The sequence below is a fragment of the Monodelphis domestica genome, chromosome 4 (genome assembly GCF_027887165.1).
Source record: "Monodelphis domestica isolate mMonDom1 chromosome 4, mMonDom1.pri, whole genome shotgun sequence".
NCBI classification, from domain to species: domain Eukaryota; kingdom Metazoa; phylum Chordata; class Mammalia; order Didelphimorphia; family Didelphidae; genus Monodelphis; species Monodelphis domestica.
Genome location: NC_077230.1, coordinates 12,456,005 through 12,481,682, shown reverse-complemented (window position 1 = coordinate 12,481,682; position 25,678 = coordinate 12,456,005). Strand labels below are relative to the sequence as shown.

The 25,678-nt window shown below is 37.9% G+C and overlaps 2 protein-coding genes across 3 annotated transcripts in view; both read left to right on the top strand.

Moving 5' to 3' along the window:
* Positions 1-21,919, top strand: part of SLC5A3 (solute carrier family 5 member 3) — a 29,147-nt gene extending 7,228 nt beyond the window's left edge. The window contains exon 2 of the mRNA XM_007493245.3: positions 10,662-21,919. Coding sequence (XP_007493307.1) covers positions 11,004-13,157 — 2,154 coding nt within the window. The 5' untranslated portion in view covers positions 10,662-11,003 and the 3' untranslated portion in view covers positions 13,158-21,919. The remainder of the gene's footprint in view (positions 1-10,661) is intronic.
* Positions 1-25,678, top strand: part of MRPS6 (mitochondrial ribosomal protein S6) — a 58,737-nt gene that overhangs the window by 7,792 nt on the left and 25,267 nt on the right. The window lies entirely within an intron of this gene.

Sequence of the window (25,678 nt, the reverse complement as noted above, 5' to 3'; positions counted from 1 at the left end):
TTGTGTTCACATTTCCTTCTTGATTAACTAGTCTGTAATTTAAAGAGTTGCCTGTAGGCCAGAGACTCTACCTGGCTCTGGCCAGTGTTTGCTGGAAGTAAACCTTGAATTTAGGTCTTGTGGTTCTAATCCAAAATATTATCTTCCCATTTAGTACCTTTCATTTCATAGCAGATATGCTGGCATAAAGCATAACAAATATCATTAGGAATTCATTACATAAATCAAGGTATACCTGTACTTTTTCTCAAAAAACATTTACTAAAGATTGTGTCTTTTATGATTTGTTGTATCATGTTGACTCCTTTGTTTGCAACTTCAGGGTTTTTTTTTTTTAATTTAAGTTCTGATCTTTTCCTAAGGAATGTTTGGGATTCTCTCTCTCTTACAACCCTTCTCTTCACTCCTTCCCTTTCCTATCTGAGTTAAAATCTGGCCTGAGACACTCACTTATCTGTGCAACCTTGGGCAAGCCACTTCACCCTGTTTGCCTTAGTTTCCTTGTCTGTAAAACAAACTAGAGAAAGAAATGGCAAACTACTCCAGTATCTTTGCCAAGATAGCCCCAGACAGTCAGACATGACTGAAAAAAATGATTGAACAACAAAACAGCTCTGTTCCTTTGTAATAGTGGCTCCTTTGCAAGTGGTATGTGTTCCTGACTGATGGCTCCTTGCTACTTGAATTTTTGTTTGGCTTCTTGTCATTATCTCTCTCTCTCTCTCTCTCTCTCTCTCTCTGGAATTGTGGATTTTGGTTTCAGGAAGTTTTCATTTATAGAGTTTCTTCAGGAGGTGATGAGTGGGTTTGCCCTCTTGTTCTAAGAGATCTAGGTAGTTTTCTTTTATATTTTCTTGAAATAGGATAGCTAAACTTCAAAAAAAAATATGGTTATAGCTTTTAGGTGGTTCAGTGACTCTTAAATTATTCTTCACCACTTTTCCAGTTGTTTTGTCTTTGACATGCCTTACATGTTCTTTTTCTTTTTCTTTTTTTAAGTCTTTGGAATTTAATATTTTTTGTCCCATGGAGTCATTATCTGTTATTTGTTCATTCTGATTTTCAGAGAGTTTGTTAGTTGGGTAAGATTTTGTATCTTTTTGTCAAGCTATTTTTTCTAATTTTTACATAGCTTTAGTTTATTTTCCTCTATTGCTCTCATTTTATAAAACTACATTAAAAAAACAAAACTTGTGATTTGTCCCTTTGACAAATTTTAGTTGAAATTATGCCCAAGATGTAGTTTTCGCTGAGACTTCTGTTACAGATATTTTAGAGTTGTTCTTTTCTGGATTTGTATTTTGAGTATCTGTCACAACAATAGCTTTTTATTGTGGTATTCCTGTTTTGTTTGCTCCTTCTAGCTAGCTTTCTGACTTTGGACTTGATGGCTCTGCACACTTTTTAAGGGCCTCAGGTGTGGGCTGGTACTGTTTTTCTGGGATATTGAGCATTGTATTATCCAGGGTTTTATGGTCAAGTCTGACTGGTGGCCTGCACTGTTCATTGCCTTCCAAACTGGTCTGATCCAGGGCTAAAGTCTGAAGGCTGTGTCTCCCTCTCCTTTCCACATCCGAAAATACAAAGTGTTGGATTATGTTCATTTGTAGGATAGTTAAGTGTTTAGTATATAAATGCACTTAATATGTTTCTTCCAACTTGTTAAAAGACCTTTTAGACTTTGTCATCTATTTTCTTAATGAAAAAAAAAAGTCTTCTGAACACCTGTGTCTGCTTTCTGTTTTGTTAGCCCTACCAGTTAGTATGCTTAGTACACCTGCTTGTTCTTTACTATGCTCAACATAAAACTTTTAATGGAGATTATCAGTCATTGTTATATAGCTTTTTTTTTTTAAAGACAGAAGACTAGAGTAGAAAGAAATGTTTGGTTCTTCTGATAATTTTATTCTAGGGAAAGAATTCTTTAATCTTTTTGATGGCAGGGCCCCTGTTGTCACTATAATGATGCTGGTAGCCTCTTTCTCAGAATAGTGTGTATTTTGTATCCTTTAAAAATGTAAAAGAATTATAAAGGAACTGTATTCTATTTAAATACAATTAGAGTAAGAAATCTGCTTGATTGATGGTGCAGAATGAACTATGAAAATAAATGTGGCTTCTTCATGGAAGGCTGTCATGCTTCTAACGTGACCAGAGAGGGAGAAGATAAACTAGCAGTATGGTCTGTCACTTTTTGCCTATGAATCTGTCACTTTCCGTCTTGGATTAACACTTCAATTTTGGGGGGTTGGGGGTGGCTACAACAGTGGTTCTCTCTCCTGGGCACATCATAACCATGTAATCTTTGGCCTCTTGGCAAAGTATAAGAAATTGGGTGAGTGGCAAGTGTTGAAAATAATAGTCTGACTATGTCCCAAAAGGACATAAAAGCTATTCTCTGTGTTTGCATAAATGTGAACCTATTGAAAAGAGACTATTTATTACTTAAGTCTTTTCCCCCCTTTCCAATTGTTGTATCCTGAGGAAGTAGTAGTAAGCTTCTTCAGGCTAGAAACTGATTTTATTTATTTTTTCTTTTTTATCTAGGTGTCTAGTATATAGTGAATGTGTGATAAAAGCATACTGAATTGAATGTATGCTGGGTGCTATTCCTGTTATTTAAATTAAATAACATTATTTACCGTAATATAACTTAAACAGAGTCAGCTGGATGGCTCAGTGAATAGTAGCGTGGTTGGCCTCAGATACTTCCTGGCTATTTGAACCTGGGCAAGGCACTTAGCTAGTTGCCTATCCTTTCATGATATTCTGCCTAGAAAGATAAGGTAAATGTTTCAACTTAAGTATAACTTATTTTTTTAAGATAAAAATTTTCTTTTACTCCAGAAAAGGTCCACAGAGATAAGTCTAATTAGAGAATTGTGCCAAGGAATAATTTGACCCTGAATACAATTTAGAATAAAGTATTTTTTTATTTAAAAATTTTTTAGAATAAAAATTGTTAGAAATTGGTATTTGTAGACCATTTTTTTCTTTCTCTTCTGTGTGCCCAGTGACTGCTTATTTCAAGAAACAATTAGTACAAGTTAATGTGTACCTTTGTGCAAAACACTTTGGAAGTTTGAATAGAATCTGTAGGCAAAGAGCAATTTCTTTGGGAAATGATGTTTCTCCTTCTCCCAGGTGTGTTTGTGAGGGTATGAATTAATAAGTACTAAAGTTGACACAGCTAAGTGTTTCATTGGGGTAAAACACTGGGTCTCAGACACTTAACTAGCTGTGTGACCCTGGGCAAGTCATTTAATTTTGTTTACCTCAGTTTTCTCATTTGCAAATGAGCTGGAGAAAGAATTGGCAACTGATTCTGTATCTTTGCCAAGAAAACTACAAATGCAGTAGAACAGTCTGGATTGGCACTCTCCAGTCATCCTTGCCTTCTGTCCTGGCTTCAGAATCAAGCTGGCTTGAATTTTAAGTCCCATCTCTGACACATTCTGGGTGTATGAACTGGGGCAAGTCGCTTCAGCTATCAGTCCTGCTCCTGATAACTCTCTGAGGTTATCAGTTTTAGAGAAAGTGCTGACCTGGGACTGGAAGGAAGAATCTCCCCTGGAAATTTTACTCTAGTGGCTCCCTCTTACGTCCAGGATCACACATGAAAGCTTTTGTTTGGTCCTCAGCCCTTCCTTGCCTGACCCCCTCCTGCTTTTCCAGGCTTCTTAACCTTATTCTTGCCATATCTTATTTGATCCAGTGATGCTGGCCTCGTTGCTCTTCTTTGTACAATGCGCTCAATCTCCCAACTCTGTGCATTTTCGTTCGCTGCCCTCCATGCCTGGAATTCTCTCCTAACTTACTTGGCTTCCTTCAAGTCCCAACTGCAATCTTACCTTCTGCAAGAATCCTTTTCCAGGTCTCCTTAATGGTAGCGCTTCCTTTTTGTTGACTACCTCCAGTTTATCCTGTTTATTTTGCTGTTTCCACGTCCTCTTCCCCCATTAGGTGGTGAGTCGGGGCATGCTGTTCACCTTCCTTTGCATGCATAGTGAAGCATGTAGCAAAGAAAGCACTTAATTAGTGCTCATTGACTTGACTATGCCAATTGGTCCCTGACTTTAATTTTGTAACTTTTTTTCTTTCAAAGGACACTAATTTAGGTGCTAAGTTTCTATTCTGCATATTGTTCTCGTTGTATTGGGAGAGGAACAGGTAATTTTAGTATATTGCTCATTTAATTGCAGTAGTAGGCATTTCTGGCATCAACAGTTTTGGAAAGAAACTACACTGATATCCATTTCTTTTCTAACCTTGAGAAATTTTAGTGAAGAAACACCCCCCACGTTAGAAGACGTTTGGCAATGGCTTGTTTTTCTGCTGAAGAATCTTGACTTGAAAGTTAAAAGTACTTTTCTAGTTTCTGGCATGCTTCTGTTGGAAAGCTGAAAGATAACCTTGTAGAGTTGTGCCTTCAGGGAAGGTGAAGCTGGAACCCGGTGGGAAATAGTATGAGCAGAGCAGAAAGAACGTGGGAATGTGAGCTCCAAGCTTGTCCTGGTGGCCGACCTTGAATGATATGCTTTATCTGGGGTGACTGATTTCATGCTTTCTGGCAGGCTAGAGGAGTGGTATTACATTTGCCCCTTGCACCAGAAAAAGGCAATGGAGGTTTTAACAACATACTAATTTAGTGTGTATACTTTAACAGGTGAAAGGGAGCGTGGTATAAGAGATTGCTGGATGCCATCTCAGGAGAAGACTGGGTTTCAAATCTTGCCTCTGATATTTCCCAAGTGTTTGATTATAGGGAAAAAAAACAACTCAATACCTGCTACCAATTCTATTAGGCTTTAAGAAAGAAGATGAAAGAACTCTTGCATTGCTCATTGCAATCTGTCACTAGAGAAAACTCACAAGACAGGTACCTGGACAGTCACTAGTCCTTGGTGTATATTGATTAAAAAAATTTTAAAGAATATTTTGTCCTTTGCTTGAAAAAAATATCCCACAGGGAGGTAAAATGTAGGTTTACTGATTTCCAAAGTGTCTGACCAAAGAATGTCCTGCTTGGTTTATTCGCTGTTGTTCAGTCATTCTCATTTTCTTAGCACTATACTGTCCTGACACATCTATACGATAGCTATGGTTTGGAATGATGCACTCCTAGCAGTGGTTCTGATTTTGTGAATCCTTCTTTTAGCCAATATGTGACTCTAGGTGAACAATTTTTGCTTCCCTTGACTTTATAGTTTCCTTCCCTGCAAAGTGGAGAGACACTAGATAATCTTTAAGGTTCTTTTTTGCTCCAAATATATGATCCTAAATTGTCTATGACTGACTAGACATGGGAGTCAGGAAACCTGGGTTCAAATCCTATTTGACAGTTGCTTGTCTTGTGGCCATGGGTTTAATTTTACTTAACTGTCTTAGGGCCTTTTGATGCCTTTGTCACTTGTACTACCTTCTTCACAGTTGATTGCGAAGAAGCCACTGTTAAGGTTGTAATGAGGCTATTTCCTTATGCATTTCAGGGACATAACTATCACTGTGCCTTTTTGAGAATATGAAATTATTCCTTAATGATGGGGTATCAAAGAAAACTACCATGTAACCAGTCCCTTCTGTTTTTACTCATTCTGAATTATTCTACCACTATTGAGTAGATTATCTTGAAAGTCAACCCAATCTTAAATAGAAATAGAAAAGCAGAAATTAGTGACAGTCAAATTTTGGCTGAGGAAAACCACGTTTTTTCCCATGTACTTGAAGAAAAATGTGTCACCATCCATTTCACTATCAGTGGAAATGTATGCATCTGTAAAATAAAGCGATGAAACTAAGAAATTCAAATACATTCAATAGAAGGCACTGGTTGATATTCATTCAAATCAATAAGTGTTCTTTAAGTGTCTACTATGTGCTAGATGCTGGGGCTACAAATGTAAAAATAATCACTTTGAAGGAGCTGGGGAGGAGTGCATGAAACATGAGCCTATATGAAGTATATGCAGAATAAACACAAGATAAATGGAAAGAGTTAGGGAACTCAAGGTTGGAGAGATCAGAAAAAAAGACTTTGGAAATGATAGACTATTAAGAGGATATGGAGAAGATTTGCATTTCGGCCATGGAGGATGGTGAGTGCAAAGGCACGGAAAAAGGAGCTATAGAGCAAGGACTGAGAGGCCAAATTGGCAGGACCATAGAGTCAAGTAGAGGAGCATGATGAGTATAAAGACAGGTTGGACCCAGATAGTGAAGAGCTTTAATAGCCCAACTGGGGGCTTTAAGCTTTAGCCTAGAGGCAATAAAGGGAGGGGTAGGAGAGTGATGGGGGCAGATAACTTAAGGAAAAATCACTCACAATCGTGTGGAGGGTGGATTGGAATAGAGGCACAAATCGAGAAAACCAAATAATGAGGCTATTGCACTAGTCCCGTGGGAGCTGCTGGGGGCCAGAACCAGGGTGTGAGTGGTTAGGTGAATAGAGAGGAGGGGACATATGTGGAAGAATTGTCACACTCTTAAGAGGAAGAGGGGATTTTTGGGTGGGGGAGGTTAAAACCATGGGAAGTCTTTTGACATCAGAGAAGGAATTGCTAGATAAGAGAGAAACTAAAAATGAGAGAGTGTGTGATAATAGTGGTGTCTATGCTGGAGATGACTAGATAGAACCAAGTACAGCATCAGTGGATGGCCTCTTTTCTCAGCAAAAGATGAAGGGAAGACCTCACGGGAGAGTAGTGGGAAGAAGTGTTGTGGGAATATAAAATAGGAAGCAGTAATGGTGTAATAAAAAGATCCTGGATTTGGAATTCAAAGACTTAGGTTCAAATCCTCGATGTTTCTTTCTTAATCTTTGTCTTTAGTTTCCTTATCAAAAAAATAAAGTTATTAGAACAGATAACTCTTAGGAGGTTTGAGCCAAAAAAATTTAAGGAACTTCCTGAGACATGACCACTTAGAGAGAAGTTAAAAAAAAGATATTTCTGGGAACTTTCCCTTTATGATTTCCTGAAACATGAGTGAATGAAGTAGCTTAAGTGCTTCTTTTCATGTGCCAAGGGTTGGGAGTACAAATAGAAATCGTTTGGTAGCTTCCGAGCTTATTCTGTGATCGAAGAGACAAAATGAATTCAGCTTCAAGGCAGATGGCAAGGCCCAGGGGCTGTGATGGTGCACCAGCAGGTCAGATGTCAGTGCCCAGGGAGATTCAAAGATATGACAGCAGGGCACTGCCTGCAGGACCTGAGGATTCTCTGATGCATCACTCAGAAAGTTTGTAATTAGTGACCAAATAGTGTGAGCTCCATTTTGCTCTTCTTTCTGGGTTGTTGTCCTGGAATTAAGGGGGAGGGATGAAGGTAAGGCAAGGGCAAAAGGATGCTGTCTCTCATCCTAGATTGTTTTGTATTTGTGTTTAAGTGGGCAGCATGTTAGAGTAGAAAGAGCACTCACTTCTCATGGCATCAAATGACTTGGGTTCAGATCACAGCCCTGAGGCATCCGATTTGTGATCTGTAAAATAAATGAGGTGGTTGTACTAGATGAACTCAAGATTTACCAGCTCTAAATCTAGAATTTTATGATATCTGTGAAGCCAGGGATTATTTCATTTTTGTCTTGATGAAATTTTTAATTAAGGAAATATATGCTAGGAAGAGAAGATGGACTGCTCATAGGACAAGGGCAAGGAATGTCAAGTGGACTGCTAGAGTACCGCATTGGTGTCCTTTGTGATGTCAAGAGAAAGTGAAAAAGGCTTTCATGTTTGTTGGATGCTTGCGGCAAATTCATGAAAGGAGAGGGAAGGGCCAGTGGGCAGGTCTGGCTGGCTTGTGGCCTGTATTGTTGGAGACATCTTCAAAATTGATGAAGTTATGTTTATTTTGCTATCCCCAAGGCCTAGCTAATAAAATGCCTTGCTCATAGTATACAGTTAAGCATTTGGTGACAAAGCCCAAAAATGATAGCATCTCCCAGCTCACCAAGGTTGGCGGACTTTCCTTATTGGCAAGATGCTTAACGTATTTGGTCCTCAATTTCTGCATCTGCATGGGGCAGCTAGATGGTGTAGTGGATAGAGTTCTGGGCCTACAGTCAGGAAGACTCATCACCCCAGTTCAAATCTAGCCGTAGGCATTTCCTAGCTATGTGACTCCAGGTGCTTAACCTTGTTTGCCTCTTTTTTATTTGCAAAATGAGCTGGAGAAGAAAATGGCAAATCATTTCAGTATCTCTACCATGGAAACCCCAAATGGAGTCACCCTGAGTCAGACACCACTGAAAACAACGGAACGATAAAAAAATTCCTCAACTGTAAACTGAGCAAGCTGAATTCTTAATGATTCTGGGGGTCCTTCTACTGCTAGGTCTTAGATTCTTAAATTAACATCTCTGCAAGATCTATTGCTTTACTGTGCCAAGATTCTAAATCTTTTTCTAGCATTTTTCTGTTTCCTCTTAAATTTCTTCCATTCTTTTCCTTCCAGTACCAATATTTCTGCTTGCCATTGAGTCCATTGTCTTATAATTTCCACTGATATCCCTAAGTTAACTTTTGATAGGTTTTCTTATTAATTGCTTTATTTTGTTTTGTAATAGGTTGGGCTTCTTTTATTTCCTTTAAAGAATTTGTCTATTTTTTTATATCTTGAAAAAATTAGTTTCATTTCTGGTACTTCTGTTGATGGCTGAATATATTTTTCTTTTGATACTTTTTCTCTACCTTTAAAATAATCTGTAATATTTCTTTGTAAAAGAAGATTCTGATGTATTTTCTTTTTCCTGAAACAGTTTTTCTTTTCAGGGGGTTCTGGTAGTTTGGTACTCTGGTCACGTTCATTAGTTTGCTTCTTGGTTGTCTTGTCACTCCCATTAGACTGTAAGCTGATTTGGAATCAGGATTTTTTCATTTTATGTACTTTTGCACCACAGCACCCAGCACATAGTATCTATATGATAAATACTTGTGGATGATTCCTGCTCTTCTTTGCCCCTACTTGGGAGATGTGTTCCTTGTAGGGATCTGGGGCTTTGGGGTCATGGCAATAATATCGACATTTGACTTGCAGGGTCATACTTTATTGCAATTGTAGTTGGAAAAACTTTGATTAAATAAACTTTGATTGATAAAATAAAAATAAATAAAATAAACTTTTCCCTATTCTCCCATGTAAAAAGTAGCTTATCACCAAAAGATCACCTTAATTATTATTGAATAAATGCTTATTTTAAATTAATATATATGTGTGCTTGCAGATGCTTATGTATCTAGAAAAGGGAGACATGTGGGAATTAAATGAGATAGTTCTGGTCAACTTGTGAGATTCATTATGACCGATTGATTTTGGATCTATAGTAAATTCATTCTCTTCCCTCCCCCCATATTGTGAATATATGTATGTGTTGGTGGTGGTGGTGGTGAGGAAAGGAAGATAAAAATAATTATTTTAAACTGAATTTTTTAAGAACTCGAAACACTTTTTGTATTTAGGACAAACATCCACATATGATTTTAAATTATTTAAACGTGACTGAAATGAGTTCAAAGACAATATTATTAGATAGTCATAATTTTTTTACTTATACCTTCTGTCTTTGTAATCTAAAGCAGGAGAATGGTAAGGGCTAGGCTGTTGAGGTTAAGTGACTTTCTTAAGGTCATATATCAAGGAAGTGTCTGGAGCCAGATTTGAAACTATCATAATAACTTTATGATATTCTGTGACATTTGGGTAGGAGTCAGACGTGGGTTCAGATTCCACCTCTGACATATCCCCTGGTTGTATGACCGTGGGTAAGTCATTTAACTACTTATTGTCTCAAGCAGTTCTTTAAGACCAGAAGTTACAGAGAAGGTTTGTTCTATCTGATAGAGTTTTTCCCATTGAGTTCCCTTTACCAATGAAACAAACCATGGGCCCCAGTCATTTCCCCTAGTGAATAGACTAATAAGAAGAAAATCCAGCTGCCTTTTAAAAAGGCAACAGCAATTAAAAAACAAAATTTTTGCTTTTCCACATGCTATATTATTTAGTTTTTTTTTGGGGGGGGTTATATATTTTGTTTAGTATTCTGCTAGTTTTTTTATAGTAAAGTCAGACAATATCTAGGAGTGGAACTATAAGGGTGACTTTTTCATTTTAGGGCAAAATGAGATTTTAGGGGCTGAGCCAAAAATACTTACTTGGGTACATCTCCTTGGAGCTTAGTTGCCACAAGCGAGTGAATCTTTGCAGTTATAATATTCAACGTGTCTTAAATTGTTAATTTCAAACTATTAATGATTTTTTGTTTTGTTTTTGTCTAATTTCTTTGAAGAGTTCTAGGGGTTTGCGCTACATGTTTATCCCTTCAACCAGCCTGGATGAGAATGTTTCATGGTGTGATTCTTAACTCTTGGTCGATTGGTGTTAACTGTGAGCTGAATTTGTGTTCCTTTCTAGCCACCCGCCCCGAATTTTGCTTTTACAAAATAAAAAAGTATTCTGTGCCAGATATGAGATGGTAGTTTATTCTTGACTAAAGTGTCTTGTTGAGTAGCGTTTTTGTGCGATTTTGCAGCTATATTTTGCCGTTTTTTTAAGTCCCTCTTTTTGCTCCATTTATTTGCCAGACTTAAAAAAAATTTTTTTTTTCTCGTGGTTTGGTGAAATCCTTCTCTAATTCAATCTTTGTCTTTTGTCTTTGCTGCCTTGCAGGGTTGGTACAGTAGGCCTCACTAGACTTAGCTGCAACTCAGAATTTCTTCTCCAACAACTGAGTAAATGCTGATGGTCTTGTGGAATGTGGATTAAAAGTTCGGGCTAAGTTCTCAAAATTCCAATTAAGAAGCGGAGAAAAATTTAAAAAGTGTCTCCTTCAAAGTTTGTCACAACCAACACCATCAAGACAGCAAATCAAAGGACAAAGACTTGACCTGCTATATAATAGATGTAGTCCGGTCCACGCATGGCTTAAAGACTTGGCTGGGGGGATCCAAAAAGTAAAGTTGACCACGTCTGTCTGTCCTTGGAAGCTGTTGACTCCTGAAAGTCACCGAAATGAGGGCTGTGCTGGAGACAGCAGACATTGCCATTGTGGCCCTGTACTTTGTGCTGGTCATGTGCATTGGCTTCTTTGCCATGTGGAAGTCCAATAGGAGCACCGTGAGTGGATACTTCCTGGCGGGGCGCTCTATGACCTGGGTAGCTATCGGGGCCTCTTTGTTTGTGAGCAATATTGGCAGCGAGCACTTCATTGGGCTGGCGGGATCCGGAGCCGCCAGCGGATTCGCGGTGGGTGCGTGGGAGTTCAACGCCTTAATGCTTTTGCAGCTGCTCGGATGGGTTTTCATCCCCGTCTACATCCGCTCGGGCGTGTACACCATGCCCGAGTACTTGTCCAAGCGCTTCGGCGGCCACAGGATTCAGGTCTATTTTGCAGCCTTGTCTTTACTGCTCTATATTTTCACCAAGCTTTCCGTCGATCTGTACTCAGGGGCCCTCTTCATCCAGGAGTCTTTGGGCTGGAACCTCTACGTGTCTGTGATCCTGCTCATCGCCATGACGGCTCTGCTCACGGTCACGGGCGGCCTCGTGGCCGTCATCTACACGGACACCCTTCAGGCTTTGCTCATGATCGTGGGGGCGCTGACGCTCATGGTCATCAGCATGATGAAGGTGGGCGGCTTCGAGGAGGTGAAGAAAAGGTACATGTTGGCCAAGCCCAACGAGACCTCCATTCTGTTGACCTACAACCTGTCCAACACCAATTCTTGTCACGTCCACCCCAAGCCGGACGCGCTCAAGATGCTGCGCGAGCCCACGGACGAAGACGTCCCCTGGCCCGGGTTCATCCTGGGCCAGACTCCGGCGTCCGTGTGGTACTGGTGTGCTGACCAGGTGATCGTGCAGAGGGTCTTGGCCGCCAAGAACATCGCCCATGCCAAGGGCTCCACGCTCATGGCCGGCTTCTTGAAGCTTCTGCCCATGTTCATCATCGTGGTGCCGGGCATGATCTCCAGGATACTCTTTGCCGACGATCTTGCCTGCATCAACCCGGAGCACTGCATGCGAGTGTGTGGGAGCCGGGCCGGATGCTCCAACATCGCCTATCCGCGCCTGGTCATGAATCTGGTCCCCGTGGGCCTCCGAGGACTGATGATGGCTGTCATGATCGCCGCGCTGATGAGTGATCTGGACTCCATCTTCAACAGCGCCAGCACCATCTTCACGCTGGACGTGTACAAGCTCATTCGCAAAACGGCGAGCTCAAGAGAGCTCATGATCGTGGGGAGAGTTTTTGTGGCCTTCATGGTCGTGATCAGCATCGCGTGGGTGCCCATCATCGTGGAGATGCAAGGGGGCCAGATGTACCTCTACATTCAGGAGGTGGCCGATTATCTGACGCCCCCCGTGGCTGCCCTCTTCCTTTTGGCCATCTTCTGGAAGCGCTGCAATGAACAAGGGGCGTTTTATGGTGGAATGGCCGGCTTTATTTTAGGGGCGCTTCGCTTGATCCTGGCCTTTACCTACCGCGCCCCAGAATGCGACCAGCCCGACGAGAGGCCAGCCTTCATAAAAAACATCCATTACATGTACGTGGCCACCGCTTTGTTTTGGATCACAGGACTCATCACCGTGGTAGTGAGCCTCCTCACACCGCCCCCCACCAAGGAACAGGTCCATACGACCACGTTCTGGTCCGTGAAAGTCCCCGGCAGGAAAGAGAGCCTCCCACGAGAGGACCCCTACAAAATGCAGGAGAAGAGCATCCTGAAATGCAGCGAGAACCTCGAGGGGACCAGCCCTGTGGTTCCTAATGGGAAGTCTGAAGAGAGCATCAAGAACATGCAGCCAGAAGATGTCACTCTCTTGATGACGTGCAAAGAGGAGAGCAACACGGTGTCTTCGTTAAGCCATTCCGAGGCCGAGACCCCCGTAGACTCTTACTCCAATGGGCAGGCAGCTCTCATGGGCGACAGAAAGCAAGAGAAAGAGGTGGACAGCAGACACCAGTACTGGAAATTCATAGATTGGTTCTGTGGTTTTAAAAGCAAGAGCCTAAACAAACGAAGCCTCAGAGATGTGATGGAGGAGGAGGCTCTTTGTTTACAAATGTTGGAAGAGCCTCCCAAAGTTAAGCTGATACTGAACATTGGACTCTTCGCTGTCTGTTCACTTGGAATCTTCATGTTTGTTTATTTCTCTCTGTGAACTTTTAAGGGGATGGTGAGACAGTAGCTTATGAGGATACTTTCTTTGAAAAAAAATTATAACTGTTGCATCTCTCAGGCGTTGTTTGTACTGAGGTTTTAGCCAAATTTTACTAAGCAAAAAAATGACCCGTTTGCAAGACTTTTTAATCTACCCAGAGTTGAACAAAAACAAAACTCTTCATTTTAAAAGAAGCAAAACTTTTTAGCCTCCTCAGTTGTACAAATGAAATTTAAAATTTCCTTCAATACCAAAGTAAAAAAAAACTGGTTTTATCTTAATGTTATACTATGAGAGAACTTAGACCAGCTACCAATGGGACCTTTAAAACAAAATATATTTATTTTACAGTACTTTCAACAAATGTATAGGATGTGCTGCCAAGTCTGGGTAGAATTTTTGACACCTCAGAGTACAAGATGCATTCCAATATAATTCTCTTGCATCTTCTTAACCCTGTTACCCACACTTCCATTCAAGTTTTCTTAAAAAAAAAAAAAAGATTCTTGTTGCACAGTCAGATTTTGCTATATAGCTATTTATGGAGTTTTATGGTTAAGTTCATTTGCCAGTTTTATTGCCAGAATTTGTAAGCCAAGAGTTTTTGTGAAACGAAAGGAAAGCTATTTTCCAATAGGTATTCTTTAATATAACAGGCTTTTGAGAATTATTTCATGTTCTGGTTTCTTTTCTTTCTTTTCTTCTTTCCTTCCTGGGTCCCTACAAATTTCATCATGCCTTTCCCTTAAGGGAAAGCGGGTGAGAGAACGTGGATGTGGTACAGTTCACAACTGAACGTTATTTTTGAGACAACTCAGAACCTAAGTCTTGCTGACCAGCTGGTTGATTATCATCTCTGAAGCGGATTGAAAACATTCCTGGGATGGCATGCTGTGAAGAGAACACTTTTCTGGTATTGACGATGCTCCCTTTGGGGCAGTTGGTTGACATGGGCTGGCTCATGTCTGCCTTTAGTAATTGAGATCAGAATACAGAAGTCATAAGCTAGTTGAAAGTGGCATAAAAGCACACATTGAGCAAATCCATAATTACTCTCTTACTGACCCCTGTATAGCGATACTGATCTTCAATCACCACATCTTCGTAAAATTTTAAAAAGAAGTGAAACACTTCTACTCTCTTTGGATTTTATCAAAACCATATTAAGGGTCACCAAGATCTTACAACTCCTGGCTTTCAGTCAACCAAGAACCATTCATTTATGATTTTTGTTTCTAGATTGATCTTCTTATATTGGGCTACTGCTAATTGGTCCAAACATGGTTAATTTAAAAAGTTATCTGGTAGCAGAATGTCTTCCCATCCCCATAGAGACTTTGTAGAGGACGTCTGTGGTTTATACTAATTGTATTAATAGCATGTCTTTATGGAGTGCCTTGTGAACATTAATGAATCATTCTACATGTTTAGACTCTTGGGATAAATAGGTAGGGTCAGCCTTCCATTGTATGGAAGAAGCTAAGGCCATATTTATCCAAGATACCAAGTTGGTAGAATAATGAAAGCCAGGTCTCCCAACTTGTGTTTTGCCCATTAAGATATAATTTTTTAAAGACTATGTCTGTCAAAAGATATTTAAAAGTTAGGAGTTTAATGATAACTTTTAAGAAATGTTGTAATGTGAGATTTGTCCTAATTTAATTTTCTTTGGTAGCTTATTGTATTGCAGTGTGAATCATTTGTATGTTGGCTTGCATGCTATTGTTGTCATCTTCCTAAATTTCATCCCACTGATTTATAAGCAATGTTTTTTTAAAACAGATTTTAATTATTTTTTGTTAAGAATGAAATGTAGAATCATTTGTTCTCTCATCTCCCTCTAGTTGTCTTAATTGATTATTATACAAATAATAGTATCTGTGTGTGTATACATACATATATATCAAACCTGGGCTAATATTTATGAATCAGGAAAGCTATCAAACTTATCAACTAAAAATATCTGTTAGTTTAAATTGAAAACCCTGATTATTACCACGACAATGTTTCAGTCAAAAATAATAACCTTCAGTTTCATAGGTGTATATAATTTAACAGATAAACATTTCTTTGCATTCTGCAGGATTACTTGGACTATTTTTAATAAAATGCTTTCAACAATAAAGCCAAATAGGTATCTCTTCTAGACATTAGTATGCCCATTGTTGTGTATTATTTTAGATAAAGGTTCATATTTGGTATATGGTAACAGTGATCAGAGCTACTAAGAGTCAAAATGAGGGAAATGAATGAATTTGTTCTGAAAAGAATCATTTTAGCAGTCCCGTGGTCCAAGTTATTTTGATATTTTAGGTGTTTGCCTTCATAGGTGTCCTTACTCCCAAAAGGGCAGGGCTTGTAACCCTCTACCCTGGAGTGACTACCTCAGCCTCCCCTCCCCCGGCCCCCTCACCCCCACCCCCAGGGAACCCATCAATTTCCCACTCTAGATAGGAGAAATAGGATTCTGAAGGATTCTTGTTGGCAGCGCCAACAGCTTTTTGTGTCCTTTGGTCATTCCAGGTTCTAGTCAAAACCTTTGTATTTGGCTGCCATAATACATTCCCTGTCTTGCAAAGAATCTGTAGTGCCTAACGAAAGGGGTTGTTGCAAGCTACTTGAGGTGATACACGGTTACAGTTCCTAGGGATAGTCCCATAGAGCACTCTTCGAATGTCGTTTTAAAACTGGAATGGATATTATCCATGTTCTAGATTACATTCCTACTTCCTTCCTTATTCTTCAGTTGAGGTAGTTGAGGTTGAGAGAGAGAGAGAGAGAGAGTTAATGACTTGCCATAAAAGCCTAGAGCCATTCCAGTGTTGTATTTTTTTTTCTTTTATGCTATATACTACTTACACCTATTTTTACCAAGGATCAACAGCAATTGCAGCTCAATTTTTCTACCAATAGCTCTGTGGTCCAGCTGTATCTATGGCTACTGACAGAATTACAGATGTGATATTTTCCATTTGTGGATTTATTGGCAGCTTTTATAATCTTTTCCTCTTTTCTACTAGCTATATCAAGGCTAGTTTGTCTTAAAAACTTTGCTTCTATAGCTCATTTTCAGGTATAGAAAATAGAAAAACTGCAGATGTAGTTGCCCTAAAGTATAAGGCTCAAGATACAGGACCATATATCCTTTCATGGGACTATGGACACACATAGGAGTAAAAGTATTTTCTAGTGCCTCAGACCATTAAAGCTCATCAATTCTTTTATCCATTGGTTTGGAAAAATGAACTAGGCAAGTAAGGAATTCCTGGATAATGTGACTTGGATAATAGAAACATGAGCAAAGTAGTAAATTTAAATGACAAAAATAGAAATTATGACTTCTCAAACACAGATTGGGGGGGGTGGGGGGATGAATATGTTAGATATTGACATTCAACCATATTTAGGAAGCCTGATTTAATCTTAAATTTTGTGATGAACAGATTTTTAACCATCATAATTCAAGTGATGACAACGGTTGATTTTTATTGGTAATGATTTGCTAATGACATTTCCCCCCCCAAATATTCTTATAAAGATTTTAACATTTATTTGGCATGATATCTGGTTAATGCTGAGATTATCTAGAATGAATTTTAAGCATGTTCAGAGAGGTGTGACTCCTTTTTTCATTTTTTCCTCATCTCATGCTTTTCCTTTTTTCCTTTTCACATTTTAATTGGTCATTGTTTTAACTTGAAGTAATTTCAGTTTGTTATTGCATGAAAATCCTCTTTCTTGTTTTGTAGATTACAATCCGAATGAAAGGTCATTAAATTTAGTTATATAAAATAGTCTTTAAAAATAATATTTTAAATTTATTTTACTTTAAATTTAACTCTTGATGATTTTCATTAGAAAATGAGAGCTTTTTCCCAGCTTCACTTGATATTCTTAGCTAATAATATGAACCCTAACGATCCACTGGTATCATTTAATTCTCTGTTGTTTGCTCTAGATAAAAAACAAAAACAACACAAGCTTGAAGAAGCTCCAGTTAAGGAAGGGTTCATATCAGTTTCATTTAGTGACAGTCGCTTAATAGAATAACACAGAGTAATGCTGTGCTGCCAAAAGGGGAGAATTTATAAGTAGTTTAAAAAAATTACTATTTAGAGAAAGGGGCATGAGAATTGATGACTGATGTAGTATAGATAAGGTGCTGTTTGATAAACTAAAATTTTCATCTCTTCCAGTTGTTAAAGCATTATTTGATGAAATTCACAAGGAGTAATCCTTGACTGCTTCGAATCATAAAACTTGGAAATCGGTTCCTTTTTTTAAAAAAGTATTATAAAGCAGAAATTCCCAACTTTTTGTTGGGACCCTCTGAATTTGCTGGAATCCAAAGAATAATGTCTATTTAAAAAGTCATAATTGAAAGAAATGCTAAATTTCAGTGAGAGGTTAATGAAAATAAAAATGTAATTTCCCCCCATCCTAAAATCTGCCTCTAGACCTCAGTTAAGAACTCTTGCAGTAACACTACACCAACTACCTTTATGGCAAACCAGAATATTTGACAACTTTGAGGCATTATTGCCTCTGTGTAGGGGCTTATCAGGAGGCTCAGGCTTCATTTCAGTGCCCATATGCTGCTACTATCTCTCATTTCATCTAAGTTTCTTTCCATTTTTCTCCCCAAATAATGGGACTAAGACTTATACTACTGATATACCTATTAAAGATATACTGTGAGGATAAATGAATTTGTTTTGTTATTTTTAAGCACTTTGAGATTTTTGGATTGTTATATTCATGTCAAATGTGGTACTGCCCCATTTACCCAATAGTTAGACTTATAGCACTTGCAGCAAATGGGACATAACCATAACTCTACAATTGGCTTTCAAATAGGGGGAAAAAGTACTTGAGTATTTGAAATCTTATTTGTAAAAGTCTGTTAGCCCCTTGACAGGGACTGTGCCTCCTTATTTATCTTCACCACCTTAGCATTTAGCACAGTGCCTTGTTTAGCAATAGGTGCTTAATAAATTTCTGTTTTTAAGTGAATGAATGAACAGAAACCCCATGCACTTTATTCCAAAAGAGAAGCCCTTACCTAGAGCCTATTGACTTAAACCAGTACCTTTACCAAGAATCTTGATTATATGAAGTTTTAGGACTGTAGAAAAGCAGACAGAATGATAGCAATAAGCCTTTTAAAGATGTGCTGCCTAATAAGGGAGAATATGCAAGGTATAAGATGCTACATAGCCTTAAGGAGTGCTTAGTGTGGTACTGTCTCCTACACACCTGCAAGCCCCTCCTCGGCATCATGGCATTATAGCACAGTAGAGTGGTTAATGATCACCATATATAGATCACACAGTTGTTAAAACTATTACATTGCAATTTAAAATGCTAGGGATATTTCTTTTAAAAAAAACTTGACACTTAATTGCAATTCTGATTCTTATTGTATACCCACCCCTCTTAGATGACAAGTTCTGGGTCAATGAAGCAATTACTGCAATTTTTTTTTTTAAATTTGAGATTTTAGCTTTTCAACTTTTAGGGCAGGCAATCTGGATAATTTTAAATCATATAGAGATAAAATTAGCATGTTTCAAAAATAAGTTGTTACATTATAAATACTTGTCTGGGTTGAGGATTTGGAAGTAATGCCTCAGGAAAATAATAGCCCCATGTATTTAGTAGAAAGATTAAAATTTTCCAGGAATGTGGAAACCAAAATTTATTTGACTCCTCATTATATGGGGAAACATAGCATCTCCTGGGTTACTTGTGGTGAGGCTTTTAAAATTAAGATTATCTGTAGTTTGACATAGTGCCTTCAGGATGTCATTTTGACTTTTCTGAGTCGTTTAACTTTATTGCTATAAAATACTAAATCTTACAGTTTTTTCTTTCATAGTTTGATATAAGTAGGAAGAACAAATCAAATATATATATATATATATATATATTGGCTCACCATATGGCCAACTTTCTATTAAACTAAAAGAAACCATAATGTGATATATTTTATATAGTTGTGTTTTAGCTTAAAATTATATTTATTTTAGTGTTATATGTTTATATGGTGGGGAATTTTTATTTTTGGCAACCGTATAAAATTTATGTATTCATTTATCTCTAGCATAATCAGAAATTCTAAGCTTTTCAAATTCTCCCTTAAGACTTTTTTTTTCTTTTATGTTTACCTATTGTAACTTTATGATGTGTTTTCTAAAACTTTTGTGTGAAAAGAATAATTTTTATTTTCTATGGCGGGGAGCTACAAGTGCATTGAAAGCCCAGGATTTATTCTTTTTATGTGTATATAAAATATATGTATATATACACACACACACATACACACAAAGCACAACATAAACGATTTTCCAATATTGCCCAATCTCAACTCTAAACCCACCAAAAACATTTCCTTTTTGTTGTACATAAAGACAAGAGAACCTGATATTGGAAATTCCAAATAATAGGTTATCTACTCATTTCATCAGGGATCCTAAATTATCATCAATTCTGTATGTTATTCTGTGTATGATTTTTTGTCATAGAGGGAACAGGGGAAGCCTAACTATAAGAATATACAAGTAGTGAAATCTATTGCCAACATATTCATTGTCAGTATAGGAAATAGGGTTGGGTCATCTGTACCTTCTGTGGCCTTTTTTTCACAGCCTTCTAGGATGGGCTGGTATTTAACACTCTTCTTAGGGTCACCAAGTCTGTTTTAATTGTAAAGTTACTTTGGACAACATTGCCCATTAAAAGCAATTGTATAAACAGTACTCAGACTTTTAAAAACATATGATTCATTCACATTTTAATCACCTAAATGCTTTTTTAGAATTAATTCCTACACATTCTTCTATTTGAGAGAAACTGGGTTTCCTTTTTTCCTCTCTAAAAACAAGAACAAAAACAAACCCCTACCTTCAGCTTTAGAATTGATATTGGTTCCCAGGCAGAAGAGTGGTGGTTTGCCTGGGCTCACACAGCTAAGAAGAAGTGTTTGAGGCCCCCTTTTTTTCCATTAATGGGAGACCAAAATTAAATTGAATCAAGTATTGAACAGTAGACATGGAATTTAAATGATTGTCATCCTCTCAGAGTAGCTACATTGGATCATCTTCTTTATGCAAGTGCATTCTTCCACTCTATCCCTTGTCACTGTCTTGACCAATGATGCAGTAGTATTAATCATTACTAGAATTAATATTCTTCTGATCCATTCAGAGCTGTGTGTGTGGGATGGATTTTTGCACAAAATAGTTTTAAAAATAATTCTCATTGGGGAAAAGTTGTGGGGAATTCCAATACTACTGCCCCAATACTACCGACATTAGGGTCCCATATAAATTGCACATTTTTGAACAGTTTCCTTTAAGACTTTAAGAAGGGTAGAGCACTACAGGTATGTAGTAAAGTAAAGCTCAGAATGATTTCAGTGGGGGAGATGGTCCTTAGGGAAAAGCACCAAGGACACAGAGAGAGATAGTACATAGTGAGTGTTACTTTTAAGAAAAGGGCTTGACTTAAAAAAGCTTGTTAATATGGTATTCCTGCTGTACCCTTTATTATTGTTTTAAAGTTAAAATGGTGATGGGTAATAATTTAAAGAAGTTTTTTTTGAAGATTATTTTAAAATGTGAGTGCTCTTTGCAGTTCTAATAATGGACATGCTACGTTATTGGTGGTGTTTCTTCTCATACCATTTTAGTTTATTAATAAAAAAAAAATTAGGAAAAAAGGCATAGAAAACCATTCTTACTTTTAGAATCCCTATTGTTTAGACCAGTGCTGACTATCATATGGCAATTCTATATAAAATGTGCTATGCGTCTCAATACTTTTATTTTTAATAAGGTGGATATCAAAAATAGTTGCTGTGCAAAATGTTAGTAGTCTTCTTCAAGAAGAAATAAATTCTTTTTCTAATATCCTGTGAAATCCATCCATTCCTTTACTTTCAAGCCAAATGTCAGCAGAGTACTGCTGCTTTTATCTAGTAACTTTGATATGTAAGTATTAATGCATTTAAAAAAGATGTCTGTAATGAGTGACTTGTTCTAGATCTAGGCCCACTCAGCTATCTTGTGCAGCTTTTCTATGAGAGACCATTTAATACACTGGGGCCATGTACTCATGTATATGTATTGTTTTCATTTGTTGGCCATGTGCACTGAAGACCAAAAATTATTGTAAATGAGCTTGTGGGAAAATTAATTTTGTTTTTGTTGTTGTTCAGTTTTCTTTTCATTGATTCTCCCTTTCTCTCAATTTTTGAAAAATAAAGTGGGCTTCTTTGGTTTCAGCTCATTGTCCAATTTAGTTTAATGCCCATTAGAATTTTGGAAATTAGGTTAATTCCAATATTGAATGGGGTTTAGTGAAAGAATAGATTTTAAATTGTTAACTGGTCACAACTAATCTAATTTCACTATTCTAACCTAATGTATATTAAATATGATTTTAAAAGTTACAGACATATTGTGATACCAGTTTGTTGTGTTTTCCAAAGTGTTATAAAAATTCAGATGAATCTGCTAAAAAAATCAGTTTCCATTACTGGCTCAGTGTAAAATATGAAAATGTTTTTTGTGTACTTTGTGTGTGTGACTTTGCCAGTTACATTAGCCTTCAGAAGTATTTGGATATCTTAGACAAGCCACATTTCTTGCAGAGTACATTCCTTTCTGTGGTATTTTGTCTTGTATCTAATGTATAGTAATTATTTTATGGACACATTTAGCACTATTGTACCAAGTTTGAATAAAAATGGAAAATTTAAACACTGTTGTGTTTGAGTTTTTTCAGAATTGGTTATTTCCTTTGACCTGTGTCCTGCTTCTCATCTCTAATGTGTACATTTGAAGTTTGTCCAGTTTTTGTTTTTTAATAAATTTTTATTTCAATCCTGACAAATACCAACATGAGGAGTATTTCCATATGTAAAGAACTGAAAAGGAAAGATGGTACATGAAACTGAATCCCCATCATGCATTGCTTAAAAAAAATAAAGCTTGTATTTTAACATATTTATTCCAACACTTCTTTGCTTTTCAGTTCCCTCTGAACCTCCCTCTGTATACCTTTAAAAATGCTTCACTGATTCCCTTGCTTATCATGATTACCCTCTCACTATTCTTTCCATTCCTCAGAAGTGGATGATGGTAGCCATTTTCAGATGTTCTTAGACAGTATGCTGTCATGACTTTTATTTGAAACTTTAGGCATTTGCCCAGGTGCCAGTGGAGGTGGTTACGGTCCAGGTGTTAACATTTTGGAGGGGAAATGGAATCCTTTTCTATTCTATAGACTTAGATAGGAGAGAGAAACAAGTCTTTCCCCACATGGATCTAGCATGAAGGAGAAAACCCGCCGTCCCCCCGCATATACAAGGTATCAGGGAAGGCACTTTGGGTAGGGGTTGGGGGGGGGGGTGATAGCCTCCTCCAAGGTGGAATTTGAACTGAATCTCAAAGGAAGCCAGGAGGCCAGAGGTGAGGAGGGAAGGACTCTTTAGGTTTGGGGACAGCCAGTGAAAAGGTATGAGTGGTGCATGGTATTCAGTGAAGGAACATCCAGAAAGCTAGTGTGGCTAGATGGTAACTTTGGGCAAAAAATCAGAAAACTTGAAAGGAAGGGCAAAAAGGTTTGAAGGACTTCAAAACCTGTGCAGAGGATTTTACATTCCATCTCGACCATCATTAAGTTGGGACCCCTGAGACCTTTCACTTCAAGAAGACCACTAAGTAGAGAATCTATTGGAGCGGGCAGCAGAGACTTGGGGTCAGGAGAGATGAGTTCAGTTTGGACATGTCCAACTTTACGATGTTGCAAACATTGAGTTCACAATGTTCAATACGCAGTTGAAAATGGGTCCAAGGAGAGGTTAGGGCTAGATCGGTAGATTTAAGAATCAGCTGCATAGAGATGATTGAATTCATGGGAGTTGCTTTTACAAGGTGAAATAGTATATAGAGCAGTGATTTTTTTGTGATTGCCTGTAGAGGTCCCCCCCCCCTCCCCCAATGTGGCTGATTTTTAAGGCACTTCCTTCTTTTTCCAGATCCTGGAATGAGTTCACCAAAGATTCTCATCATTGTAGCATTTTTAACTAACCTCCAACAAGAGAGCTCTGACAACTGATCTTTTCTGATTGTCGTACTTTGGGGTCTGAGGCTGAGAGGAAAACTTAGAGAGCTGCCATTATCATTCTGAAAACTGTATCTTGGACGTACATGAGGAAGTTTCTAGAGGCTGAATTGAAGGAAAAGTTAAATGGAAATGCTAATTATTTTATTAAACATGGCTACAGTGAATGGAGGCTGATTAGGGCACAATAAAGTGTTGTGGAAAGCCGAGTGGTGGAATCTGAAGTGGATTAAATCTTATTTTTGCTTTTGTCTCAGTCAATCTAGGTAGAGTTTTTCCAGACTAAAGTTAGCTTTGTGCCATTTGGAAATTTTTCATTTACTTCAGCTCCTTTGCCAGTTAGATTTAATAAGACAGCTGAAGTTATATTGCATTGCTTAGTGGGACCTTCAGTTCCTAAAGAGTACCAATGGCTTTCTAAAAGCACATTTCATCAGTACTAATCCTGAAATGTTACTGTATGTGTTGTTTTTTTTTTAATATTGGGAACTTGGTAGCTGTCTTCAGATTCAAAAAGACTTCCTGGGTAATTCATACAACCTCCCAGTGCCCCACAGCAATTGTGAGTTTGACACAAACTGCCCAGAAACTGAAAATATATCCTCTCTTAATTTAGAATGTAATCTCCTTAAGGGCAAGGACTTGGTTGCTTTCTATTTGTATATGCTGTTTTTAGTCTATATATTAACACTAAATAAATGCCTTCTCATTTTCCCTTGGCAACCTTTTCATCATCTCAGTGTAGGTGACTCAAATCTATTAAATCTGGGCCCTCTGAGCTTTAGTCCCAGCTCACCCAACTGCCCATTTGATTTTTCAGATTGGATTTCCACAGATACTCAAATTCAACATGTCTAAAACAAAACTACTCCTAAATGTCCTTTTTTGCTAAAGCTACCACCATTCCAATGCCCAACCTTGGTTATCCCACCTACCCAATCAATTGTCCAGTCTTGCTGGTTTGTGCCCAGCTCATAGAGCCCCCAACTTATTTGGGACCCTCATCTTTGCTTAGATTATTATAACGTCTTTCTGTCTGGTTTCCATCTCCCTACACCATGCTGTTCATTCATACAGTGATTATCCTGAAGTGTAGATCTGACAATATTATTTCCCTGCTTAGTAAATCATACTTGGCTCCCTTATGCTTCCAGGATCAAATATAAAATGCCTCTGTTTAGCCCTCTATATTTAAGTCTCATTATATACATCACTGCTCATTTGCCTCCATGACTCAGCCAGAAAGATAGCATAGTTCACATGGTTAGAAAGACTCGAGATGGAAGTTGGCTTCAGTCACAAGGTGTGTGACCCTGGGCAAGTCACTTAACACTTTCCTCAATTTTCTCATCTATAAAGAGAGAATAATAATACCTACCTCTTCCATCAAGCACTACTTTTTAAAAACTTTCCTACCCCATGTAGAATATGGGCTCATCGAGAACCATTTTTTGGTATTTCTAGTACTTGAAACGGAGTAGAAACTCAAAAAATGCTTTTTGACAATTTGAGTTTTTTAACTTCCACTTGTTGCCCATTGGGAACAGGAATAATAAACTACAGGCCACACACGAACCTGGGTTACACTCTTTTACCAACGCACCTGATATTTGTAGGGGAAAGTGGCCACCCACTGAAACATGCCAAGGAGCCATATGAATGAGGAAAATCTATGTGCTTAGGTAATTCACAGTTTTGAAACCGTAAATTGCAGTGATCACATTCTGTCTCAGAATCTGTCTAAAAAAGTTCCTTGATGAACGTAGCTTTTGACTGAATACTGGAATGAATGGAGAGTATGGTATTCTTCAATGATGTACAGATGAAGATGTAATTAAGGAATTTTTTTGGTTAATAGTTGGGGAAAGTTGGATACCTGAGCTGTTCTTTAATTAGAGGACAAATGTAATTTATCTGAACATAAACAGAATAAAGAAGATTTGATTAGTAAATGTAAACTGATGTGGAGTTGTTAGCAGAAAGATGAGAGAGAAGCAAAAGGAGAGATCTTAAACATGCATCTAGAAAGGACGGATAACCATAATTGCCATTGAAATGTCAAGCTGAGTAGGCAATAATGCTACTCTTAACAGTAATAAGAAAAGCCAGGAAGAAGGGAAAATTTGAGGGAGAAAGATAAATGAGTTCAGTTTTAGACATGTTATGTTTAAGAAGACTGTAAGACATTGAATTAAAGATGTTTAATAGTTAGAAATGGGCAACAGGAGATCAGGAGAGTTTAGGACTAGATAGAAGTTAATTGAATCTGTAAGAGCTGATTTCTTCAAGCAAAATAGTATATATAGAAAGGGAAGAGAAGAGATCCCATACCCATAGACCTGGAGGAAATGATTAAGTAAAAGTGACTTAAAAATGTATTCCGAAAGGCAGGA